The 12,432-nt window shown below is 36.1% G+C and overlaps 1 protein-coding gene across 3 annotated transcripts in view; it reads left to right on the forward strand.

Moving 5' to 3' along the window:
- The window catches only part of LOC148276419 (thrombospondin type-1 domain-containing protein 7A-like), a 51,688-nt gene that overhangs the window by 34,887 nt on the left and 4,369 nt on the right, over positions 1-12,432 (forward strand). For all 3 annotated transcript variants that reach the window (XM_088234263.1, XM_088234264.1, XM_088234265.1), the window contains 10 exons: positions 274-418; positions 3,421-3,600; positions 4,604-4,748; positions 7,890-8,055; positions 9,105-9,193; positions 9,716-9,864; positions 10,368-10,494; positions 10,779-10,907; positions 10,996-11,138; positions 11,921-12,150. In XM_088234263.1, the coding sequence (XP_088090389.1) occupies positions 274-418; positions 3,421-3,600; positions 4,604-4,748; positions 7,890-8,055; positions 9,105-9,193; positions 9,716-9,864; positions 10,368-10,494; positions 10,779-10,907; positions 10,996-11,138; positions 11,921-12,150 (1,503 nt within the window). The remainder of the gene's footprint in view (positions 1-273; positions 419-3,420; positions 3,601-4,603; positions 4,749-7,889; positions 8,056-9,104; positions 9,194-9,715; positions 9,865-10,367; positions 10,495-10,778; positions 10,908-10,995; positions 11,139-11,920; positions 12,151-12,432) is intronic.

Below are 12,432 nucleotides of genomic sequence, written 5' to 3' on the forward strand. Positions count from 1 at the left end.
AACAAAATAATGGACAACAGATTTTTATTTCAATTTAAAAACGCATTTTTACGACGAAAGTGGACTTTGGTTTTTGTTGACGAATAAAATAGCTTATCGCGATAATCTGCAGAGATTTTCAACATCAAAACGGCAAAAAATGAACTACCACGTTTTATCCTCTAAGGTACAGATAAAATAACATACTCGTATATAAATTATATAGGAAAAATCAGTTCGCTTCGGTGGAAAAGTAGGAGTCACTGAAGGAACTCTGTCGTGTTGTGTCCACAGTGGGCAGCGGGCCTCTGGCGGGGCTGCTGGCCGAGGAGTGCGCCGTGCCCTGCGAGGTGGACTGCCACGTGAGCCGGTGGAGCGCCTGGGGACCCTGCCTGCTCCCCAGCGTGCCCTGCGGAGTCGGGGTACAGCGTAGGACCAGGTACCCGCCATGTCTCCAGTGCAACCGGGGTGCAAATCGTATTGCAGTGAGAAGTAAACGGTGTTACCTCGAGACTTAAAACACAACGACTGAATTCACTTTTCAACATTTAGTTTTACAACGGAGATGAAGAACAGTTTAAAGGAGGAAAGTCTATACATTTGCGGGGCTTATGATCTGACATTGGTTGGTTTCAGAGGCCACTTTACACACTGCTCAAAATTTCAATTTCGATATCAATGTATTAATTTAATTTTATGTACATTACAAAAATATATTCGAGACGTACATCACACGAGAAAAAAAATGCTATACAATTAAAATGGGCTAAAACGGTCAAATAAAAATAGCCAGTAATTATAGTAAAAGGAAGCTATCCTCTCTAAACTTTCTTTCGATAATACGTAAGATGTCGATATCCGAAGAGTTACGAAACATTCACCATTCTGCCTATGTTTTAACATCTGTAATTCATCCGTTTATTGATTCTTGTGAAGTTAAAGGGCTTAAAACCATTTTTGTTGTAATATGGTTATCTTAATGACTCCCTATGGGGTGAAATCTACTCTTTTTCTACCAAAATTGGTTCGAACTCCAAATATTGTTGATTAAACCGACTGTTCTAAGAAAAAATATAAACATTGAAAAATGTTTTCTACCGTTGCCTAACATGTACATGTACAATGTACATTGTACATATGTGAAATAATTAAGTCAGATGAATTTTGTCTGCATCAATAAAGATTTCAATTCTCTAACTTCACAAAAATCAGCAGACGGGATATTTACAAACCTACAAAATATATTAACTTTTTGCATAGGTAGATGTCATTATTCTATAGATATTTACAATTATGATTATAAAAAAATAATGCTTTTATGTACATATATGTAATGTATGTACATACTGCAAAAATCTAAGAATCGCGACCACCATGTCGTACTTCCGAAACGCAGGTGCGGGGGCATTTCTGAGAGCTGTCACAAAGGAAGAGCCCGTTGCAGTTTTTCACTGGTCAGACCAGCGCATGGGAGACCTCCCTCGTTTTCTTCTTCCCTCTAAGCTACCGATCACAACCAGCTTCTCCGGGCAATCTTCTTCTTTCCTTGCGAGGTGACCAAAATATCGGAGAACAAAATGTCGAGAGTCTGTCAGTCAGCATCAGTTCCTGAAGAATCGAGGCGTTGCACTAACGAGTATTTAGACGAAAAAACCGGTCACAGCAGATATCAAAAAAGTTCTTCAAAAACCTCGTTAAACTTATTGTTCTTCAAGCCAGGTAGCCAGTCCATCTAACGGCATTCATCACAATCCCCCCCCTCTCTTGTCCCTTGTCCAGGAGTCAGTGGAAATCCAAGCGTTTTCAGGGGTACACGTTTTAATTCTAGACACTTTCATTTTACGGACAAGTTTCTCTTGCTATGTTGCACTAGTGTGATTGAGTTTTTTTTTAAAAAAACCTTTTTACACGTGGAAGATAAAGGTGTGTACTTTATTTAAAACCCAATTTTCTTTAATTTCTGCTTATTTAGTATACTTACGATATACGTTTATGAAGTTCTATTTGCATATTAAATTTCTTTACAAAATTGTCAGAGATTGGTGTATTTGTTTATCTGTCTAATCTTGTCCAGCTAGGTATATCTTATTTATAGAAACAAAATTCAGATTATTGTTAGCTCTATTTTTTTATAAAATATTCCGATTACATCCGCCATTTTGTTATTTAAGTCTCCAAAGTTAACGCGTAAAAGGGGTATACTTTTTCGATCAAGTCCTTTTTATTATTTTTCCTGCAGATTCTTTAAAAACTGTTGAGAAATTTACTGAAAATTAATTTTTTGATATCTTTAAAAAATTTAAACAGAAAAAAGTGGAAAAAATGGATGATAAATTTTCGTCAATGGAAGAAAAATGAGTAGAAATTACTTAATGTCCGTAAATCCGGAGATTGAGAAAAAAAATTATCTCGCGCTTTGAGGTGAAAGGCCATTAAAAAAAATTACTGCCTCTAACTTCAAAGGGGATCGTTTTTTGCATATATTGAATCATGGTTGACGTCTTTAACTGAACTGTTTTACTGGTCAGCAAAACCCATACAGAAACCAGGACGGCAATTAAAAGCATTTAAAGAGCTAAGCGATGGATGATATTGCCAAGGCGGGATTTGGGAATATTAATGAAGCAACACATCGAGAACATTTTTTGCTAACCCAAAATGCTCTTCCCCAATCACTGACATTAATTTGATGTTTTTGCAAAGAAAATACTAAAAATGTACACACTTTTGTATTGTTGGTATCCCATGTTAAAACATTAAACAAAATTTGAATGCATGGTACCAAATTCATATTGAATGCAATCTTACATCGCCAGTTATCGGAGGAGGCAGCTTAAGCCCGCAAAAAGCGTTTCCGACAATACAGACTCAAATTTGTACGAAAGTTTTCGCAAGTCGATTGTAACAGAGTGGTATTAAATATACTGGTTTTTAATTGCAGACTCGTATTTTGGTCAAGTTGAAACCACGTCGGCGTTGGCAGAAAAAACTAAGCCATTTTCGTAAGAGGTAGTAAATCTGATGAATTCAAGTAGGTACACCTCCCTTACCTCTAAATGCAGAAGATTTTGAAAATGAAGAAGAAGACAAAGAAGTCGAAGCAGAAAATGACAACGAACAGTTTGAGTCTAATTGAAGATAATTTTTAATATCATTTAACACTGATTTCACAATTCTACATGAAAAATCTTCAAAATAAAGAAAAAGATGAAGTTTCTTTTAGAAATTTATACTTTCTTTTAACGAACATTGAATTATGATCAAGTATTGTACTTCCTATGTGGTTTAATTGCCAATAAACGCATTAAATAATTGTGACCAGTTTTTCTATACAAATACGTGCGTTGTGGCTTTCCTGGATATTCTCAGCATATGCCTCCAACACGACATCTCATAAAATAGGCATAAAATAGGTACAATTTTACATTGATTAATTTTCAGAAACATCTTAGTGAACGCGACGCGCCGTGGCCGACCTTGTGGGGAGACCCGGCAGTCCAAGGTGTGCAGCAAGCCGTGCGAGCAATTCGCCTGGGAGGCGGGCGGCTGGAGCGCGTGCGCGCTCATCCCGCGCCAGCGCGCGCGCGGCTGCGGCACGGGGGACCAGAACCGCTCCGTCAGGTATCCTCCTGACTCGTCCTGACTTATTATTTTGTTTATTTTGTTTATTTTATATTTTATTGTTATTGTGAATCTTGAAATAGGGCACACATAAACATATTCTTATGTGTGCTCTAACAATAGCAATGTACATACTATATTTAATTTGGTGATAAATCCAGTGAATATATATCAGAAAACAAAAAGTTATCAAGTATGGGTGGGAGGGGTTTTTGATTTTACTGTGTTAGTGTGCACTATCACTCGGGGACATTGATAGGTCTTAAGACCCAGAATCTAAAATCTTCTCTAGAAAAAGCTATTTTAGTTGGTTGGTCATGAATTTACATCAGTACACCACCAATCGTGCATTTATTTTAATGTTTGTAATGCTATTCGTGTTTCCCTCACTCTCACCAATAAAGTAGCCAATTTTAATAGTAAATGACTTTGATCAGCGGATATTATTGGAAACCTCTGGCATTTTTCAACTGTTTTTTTATGTGGTAATACGGAATACGCTTTAAATGCAAATGTTATATAACTTTATTTCAAGTAAGATTCCAGGAAACTTGTAGCTGAATTGTGTAGCTATTTTTTATTTTTTTATTTCTTCAGCGAATTTCAATTTTGATTCAACGAAAAATAAGAGGTCAAGCAACAAGATTCGAATTTATAATAGATCGGCACTTCAATTCATTTATTAAGAAATAAGTTCTGCTTTTTTTCAATTACAATCTACTTTTATCTATTTAGTTAATCTTAAAACGGTTACTTTCCAAAAAAGAACTTGATTTTTATTTTATTTAATTATTTGTATTTATGATAAAGGCATCTTTTTTTTAAATTACTTAATGTGGAATAAAAGTTTTTTTATTTACATTTACTTTATTACTCAGCAATTTTGAACGCCCATTAAAACGAAGCTTTTTTTAATTGTCAATTTTTATTTATTATATCTGACGTACTGGCAATCGCGATAACGAATGGTGATAATTAATTTGGATAAATTGAACTGTCGCAGGTGTGTGGACTTGTCCAGCGGAGGGACGGTGGCGGACGCGCTGTGCGACCCGTCTAGCCAGCCGGCCGACCTGAACGCCTGCCACGTCCCCTGTCCGGGGGAGTGTGTGCTGTCCGACTGGAGCGACTGGAGCCAGTGCGCCGCGGTATGTTTATGATATAATAGATACAATATAAATACTATTTAGAATAGATTTTAAGTCAAATTCTTGAAACTATTTTTTGTGCGCTTTATTCATAATAAATTGTTCACAAAAGTTTTTTTACAGACCTTGACACATGTTTATCCGTTTACGATTTATTTTCATTTTTTTTTGTTTATTGCCGTGCACAGTGCACGAAGGAGCAATATTTGTTCAAAATATTAAGATGATTACTAAAAACATTAACCTTATCAGTTCAGCACCAACAACGTACACAACACAACATATAAAACAAAATTCTAAACAGAACAAGATGTAATAAGTCTATCTATCTACAGATGATTTTATTTGTGTTACTTTTGTTACTGTTTCGTGAGTTTGGTGTGTGGTGTGTGGTGTGTGGTGTGTGGAGGGTAGTATATGGAATGAAGTATGTGAATGTGATGTGTATGTTTTATGTGTAATGGAAGTAGATTTAGTTTGAATAAAAATTTGAAATATCATGATTCTTCTTTTTTTAAAACTGATCTCTGTTTTCCAAACAATAAGCGTGATTTTCTAAAATGGTGTTAATCATTTCTATCTTGTCTTTTCTGCAAGATCTTTGTACGTAGTTGTTTATTTCTACGTGATAAAATTCCTACTATCTTCGCCAAAAACCGCGCTAAATCCTTGGCTTTGCCACTAACAATATTGTTTAAATGGTCTATTCGTGAAGACATATTCCAGAAACAATGGAAAGAGGCTTTAATAATACCTATGCTCAAGTCAGGGTGTAGAAATAAAATAAAAAACTATAGGCCAATATCCATTCTTTGAGTATTAAGTAAAATGTTTTTATCTATCGTTCACGATCAGGTTTGTCCCGTGATTAAACAATATTTAAACATCAATCAACATGGTTTTGTTCGTGGGAGATCTGTTCTAATTAGTTTTATTTATTTTACTGACTACGTTCATAAAAATATGGACAAAAGAACACAGTATGACGTTCTATACACGGATTTTTCTAAGACATTCGACAAAAATTGACACACGGTTCTTAAAGAAAAATTAAAGCTGATTGGAATTCACGATGATCTATATACGAGTAGATGGTTTTGCTCTTTCATAGAAAAAAGACTTTAAGCCGTGATCGTGGTTGTGGCTGAGTTTGTGTCTTTATTTAAATGCACCCCTTCAGGAGTTCCCCAGGGATCGATTTAACGTCATCTTCTTCACTGCCGGTCTTAAGATTAGCATTTGAATAAATTATATTTTTACCGCTTTGAATTTGCCTTTTTTTCCTCGTTCGCCTATGATATGAAAATTTTCACCAAAATTGAATCTTTAAAAGATATTAACAACCTCCAAAGAGACCTAGAGAGGGTCGTCAAATACTGCGATGATAATTTCCTTTATTTAAATGTCTCCAAAAATCAAATCTTTAATCTAAAAATTATTGCAAAACTTCTTCAGTAATTGTATTTGTGACCTTGGTGTATATTAAGTTAAAAAATTGACATATTATGAGCATATAGAGAAGGCAGTAAGCAAAGCTTATAAAACATTGGGCTTTATAACAAGAGTCTGTAAGACTTTTAACAATCCACAGACACTAAAAACATTATATTTTGCACATGTACGCATCCTTGAATATTGCTCCACAGTTAGGTCTCCTTAATATTCCTATTTATTTTGACAATTGAAAGGATTGCAAAAAATAATTTGATTTGAAATCGACAAAATGTACATTTAAATAACTACAAAGAAGTTGCAATACATCACAAAATCAATACCTTGCGATTGCATAGATTTAGAAGAACCATCAATGATTTTGTCTTTCTTTACAAAATAGTCAATAACAACTTAGATTGCCCACAACTGCTTGAAAAAACTAAAATTCGTATTCCTCAACGTTCAACTCGGCTGCAACAATTGTTTCATGTTGGTGCTTCAAGCCCAGAATTCTAAATTATTGTAACATATTTTTTTCTGAAATCGAAATATATTTCCTTACTCTAAACAACTACAAAGAAAACGCTAGAACCTTAATTGCAAATAAAAATTATAGTTTAATCTAACTGCGTTGATTTTTTTTGTATACTTTCATAATGTAACTATTTTCTCTCGTTTGAAAGAAAGAAGGAGGGAAGGCTGGTCTTGGATTACTCCGTACGGATCCGCCGGCGAAAAGATTTTTAAGACCGAGTAAACAAAAAACTTTTTCTTTTATTTTCATTTAATTATCATTGTAATATTTATTTTTTTTATGAGTGAAATTATACGGAGTGGTTTTTCAAATGTACACTTTTTTTGGCATTTTATTAAGTAATATAAATAAATATATAGAAAACTGTAATTTGCCTATTACTTTGGTTTATTTATACATATTGTTTTTTTTTGTTATAATGGCTGTTGTTTTCTTTTTAGTAAAAAAATACGTTTTACTATACCAACATAGCACTGCGTGCACAACAATAAATATACACGAATAAGTTAACGCTCGGAAAATTTTATCTTAAACTATGATGCCATGGGCCCCGATTACAATGGGAAGTTAACAGAGTTATTTTCGACTGTCTATTGAGAATAATCGATATTTGTGTACGAAAATGAGTATATTTGCATGAGCATTTAAAGTATCTTCATCGGTAACCTATAGTTGAACATGTTTAAAAGTAAAAAATGTATGCATATTCTGCTTTTCATACAGAAAACTTAATTTTACTTTGTAGATAAAAATTGAAGATGAATGTCAGATTTCCATTGTAATCGGGGCGGCCATGGTGAAATTATTGTCTCCTTAACTTCCGATTGTGATCGCGGCCCGGGACAGATTTCCCTCATCCGGGAAATCTCATCCGATGTCGGAGCATTAACTCGAATAATATTCAATCTCACAGGTCGTGAGTCGAGTTTGATACTAATGATTCTGTGACTTGTTGGAGCATAGCCTATTATGGATTTTGGAAATATTTAGCGGAATTGCGAAAGCAACTCCGTTTCTACTTTCTTCTCGGCCAACGAAATACATTGTAGGTCGTAAAAGTGCCTGTTCCTCTCCAATGCATCTCACCGAGACGGAAAATATCTAATCTATGTAAAGTCAATCCACGTGAAATCGAAACCTGATAAAATTAGATAAGTAAAGTAACTTCACAGCCGTGTAGCCGTCGCGCACAGCGAGACCGCACGCGCGCGCTGCTGCGCTCCGGAGCCCCCGGGCAGCTGTGCGCCCCCCTCGTGCAGGCGCAGCCCTGCCTCCTCAACAGGACCTGCTTCCACTACCACTGGCGCATCACCCCCTGGGGGGCGTGTCTCCCTCTAGGTACACCATCACTTTATCTAAACTTCAACACTGTTTTGACATACTTAACTTCTTCATTGGCATATTTAATTAATTTGTTGAATAAAATACATTTAAAAAAAACTGGGAATCAGACAGGCGCCGTGGTACAATTGGTTAGATGGCCATCTATAAAACTGGCGTCTCGTGTTCGATTCCGCCAGTTGTTTGAAAATCCAAGTAAATCTCAATTTCTGAATCAGTCTGGGTGCTGTCTATTTCTTATAACTTTTTTCCATAATCTCCCCCCTCTCCATCCCGCCTGCCAAGCCTCTCAAATATAGGTGTAGCGAGTTAGGAATAAGGGAATTCAAGAAAAAGAAAAGTCCATAATCAATACTTGCGAGTAAACAATTTATGTAAAAATTAATAAATGAATGGGGAAGTTTAGTTCGGTAAATATAAAGATACATATTGGACCTGTTTTTTTTAGTTCAGTAATTTAAAAAAATGTTTTTTTTAATAGCCTCTTAAACTAAGAAAAAAAAATTAAATTAAATTTTTATGTACCTTATTATTATGGCGATGGCTATGATTTTTATTGTAATTTTGAAACTACTCCACCCGTAACGTCACGAGTTGTCATCGGTGAGTTGTGCTGCCATTTAAAACATCATAGAAAGAAAAAAGCCTCGCAGCTGTTATTTTAATGTGTATTTTACACTAAACTGGAAATCTTTCATAACACACTACCCTATGCTGTAATTGATCGGTTCACAAGAACTCGTAATGTTTCAAAGTAGTTCATTTTTATAAACTTCGCCGTACAATGCGATTAAATGCTCTCATTTTAGCCACTTATCATTTTGATATCCAATTTCCTGTAGCTCTGAACTTCCTCACTATCGAATCGATCATAATAATCCGTAACTGAGCGGGGTGCGCGGGGTGAGGAGCCGTTCTGCTTGGCACGGGACGTGGATGCCTATTCCAGAATGAATCCCAACATCGGGGAGACCAGATATGGCGCGGGAAGAAGAAGATTAAAACTCTCGCCTATATGCTATACTATGCTTGTGGATATTTCTCAGGAGGATCTCCGTGCGGAGAGGGAATGCAACAGCGCGCCATCTACTGCGAGAGGAACGACGGAAGACAAGTCAACAACTCTTTCTGTGATGTGAGTCACTTTTAGTCATTTTTAAAATCCAGAACTTTTCCACAGCGAAGTATCATATTCGAATAAACAGTGACGAGTTTCGAGCTACAATAATTAATGCTCTGAAAAGCGAAGGCATCCATTTTAATGAGTATCCGTACCTATTTACCGAGTGAACCAAATCGAATGATACGCCTTAGTTAGTTGCCAACAACTTTTTAAAGATTACCGAAAGTATTTATTTTTGCACATTTTTTTGCATACTGACACAAAACGTAATCCAGTCGGTGGAAATAATATTTATTTTACTATAAAACTGAGATAAAGTAATGCACTATACAAAGGCAAGATCGAAGTACAGATAACTAATAATATAAATACAGGACATCGTCCACCAAGGTGGAACTGCATTTCAATTATAATAATAAAAGTACTAAATAAATATAAATATTTTGTTTATAAAGTTTCACGAGTGATCGGGTTTCGCCCTGGATTCGGTGTCGTTCACTATTATTATATATACCCGTTTGTGTATGTTTGCAGTCTTATAGCCGACCAGTGGAACCTACCGACCAGTTCTGCTACGTGGACTGTCCCATCGATTGTGAGCTGTCACCGTGGGAGCCGTGGATCACTAAGCTGTGTGTATGCGGAGTTCACACGAACAATGCCAACGATCTGCTGCGCTTCAGGTTATTTGGTGTACTCAAAACTGTCTGTCTCCACCTGGAGTCTGAAACACTATACTGCTTACCACCCGATAGCGAATTTAATAAATTCGAATCTCATTTGATAAATTATTACTGTTCGTTTTATTGTCCACTATGACGGTCAACAATATTTCAAAAGTCTCTCAGGGTGCATTTTCATTCAAGAATTTTTTTAATTTAAAATATTTCAAATTGTAGTTTTTTATCAACTAATTTAATAATTAATAAATTTTCTTTTGGGATACATTGTGATTTAATACAAATTTAATTTTAGCTTCATTTTTTATTACAAAAGCGAATCACATAAAGTAGTAACGTTTCCCAAACTTTACGAAACCAATAAAACCCCATGTTGAGTTGGGATATTATAACAAAATGGAAAATGGAAGCAAACATATTATTATACAACATAATATTTTTGTTTAGCTGTACTTTATTATGGACACCGGAAGCTCAAGTAATAAGAATGAGTGGTTGTCTTTCAGGCGAGTGGTGACTCCGGCCTCTCCTCAAGGTCGGCCATGTCCGGCTGTAACTGTGCAGAGTGTGGCATGCCCCCTCCGCCCATGCTACGTCACTATCGGAGACCAATGGTCCACATGCCAACTCGAAGTACGTATCCGAGTACTTTCATCCGACACGTATGTAATAGTCACGCAATCTAACCCCCGTAACTGCACATTCTACGTGTAGGGACATCCCCTTATCCATCACATCGTACACACGCTAACAGCACAACCCACCCCCTTTTACAAAACACCCGTACAGCACAACCTTCACCTCTTACAGTTTCTACTTCCCCATACAGCACACTCTACACCCTACGCTCCCTTAGTATTCTCTCCCTTATAATTTTATTTTATTTTTACAATATAAGCGCAAATGAACTGTTGCAGGCTGGAGCGACGTGCGGGTACGGCTACAAGAGCAGAAACATCACGTGCGTGAGGGAGACCGACAAGCAGCATGTTCCTCTCTCCTACTGCGGCCTCAACACCTCCACTTGGCAGGACCTGTATGAAGAGGTAAACTTTTCCCTGTCTATACTATATGTATACAAACCACCGGCACCGGTGTGGATCTACCTTATAGACTTGTCGCGTTGGTTTCCAGGAGTCTTGTTACGTAGAATGCTACACGGACTGCAAGAACCCGCAGTGGGAGAACTGGTCCCCGTGCGATAGTCACGGAGTGCGCTTCAGAAAGCGCAACACCTTCAGACCGGAAGGGCCCCCGTGCACGCCGCACACCACTAAGTCAGTTTTACCTTAATACAATATAACTTCATTATTTTTACTTTTTTATTTGTTTATTCTAATTTTTGTATCAAATAATTCAGATATGATTTGATTTCTTTCTACATTTTTTTATTTATACTATACGAGCTGAACCCGGCAATGCTTTGGTATTGCTAGATTAGAATAGATTCTCGTAAATAGATTAAATGAACAGAATCGAAATTATTGTATTTAGTTAAAATTAGATATGTATATGAACATTATTATTTTTGTGTTTCGGATTACATAAACTGTGAGGACAGAAAAATTTATTAAATGTCAATTAATGTTTTACCAAAAACACCGTCAAAAGAAATGAATATGTAGAATATATAAGAAATTTAAGTAAATAATCTAATTGGGTTCCACAAAAAACTAACGGTGTTAATGAACAGTCAAAAACAAGCTTTTTTTATTTCCAAAAAATAACATCCTTCCAATTTTTTAGTATATGCATTCTTGTCATGTTGTTTGCTAGTTATAATGATTGAAATAATAAAATAAAAGTCGGTTACCTTATTAATAAACAGATGAACTATTCTAGATTTATATTGCCACTTTTTCCATACGTGCTCACACATGATTAAATTATTTAGACTTTTGACATGTCCAATCTCAAGAATCAGGCGATAGACTAGATTGTGCCATGCCTTCCAACTTCTGCCTGCACCCATCTTAATTTGAGCTATATTAATTATTAATAATTAAGCTGTTGTTTACTCCAATCAAGAATGTCCCGATTGTGAATTCGATATTTTCAGTGTTGAATTATTCGAATATGTCAACTGCAATGTATCCCTGGAGACGGACTGGGCGTCCTATAACTACGAGTATGATGACGACTCCGGGGATGGTACGACGCGGACGCCGACGGGTGGAGTCAGCTCTCCCGAGGAACCTGACTATCCTAAGGATGACATTTACTACTACGACCGAGAAGAAGGAGACCAACAAGAGGACCAACCAGAAAAGACTTATCTTTTGTTCGCAGGTAATTATGAGATATAAATAATTATGTTTTTTAGGTTTTTTAAAAAAAACTCTCTATGTTTGTGTTTTAAAACAAACTTTTTGCTTAACCTCTACCAAACTAAACCTTGAAGTTATGTGTACCTACCGAGAAATTATCGCAAATATATATTCTTCACGAGGGCACTGTTATGCGTCGTCATTCTTTCTTCATAATTATTGTCATCAATTATATCACTTCTACTCATATTAGTACATATTGGTAAATATGAGTGTATTGGAGTTAAGATTACCATTAGGTAAT

The sequence above is a fragment of the Micrasema longulum genome, unplaced genomic scaffold (assembly GCF_059751315.1).
Source record: "Micrasema longulum isolate JH-2025_06_02 unplaced genomic scaffold, ASM5975131v1 h1tg001218l, whole genome shotgun sequence".
Classification (NCBI taxonomy): Eukaryota; Metazoa; Arthropoda; class Insecta; order Trichoptera; family Brachycentridae; genus Micrasema; species Micrasema longulum.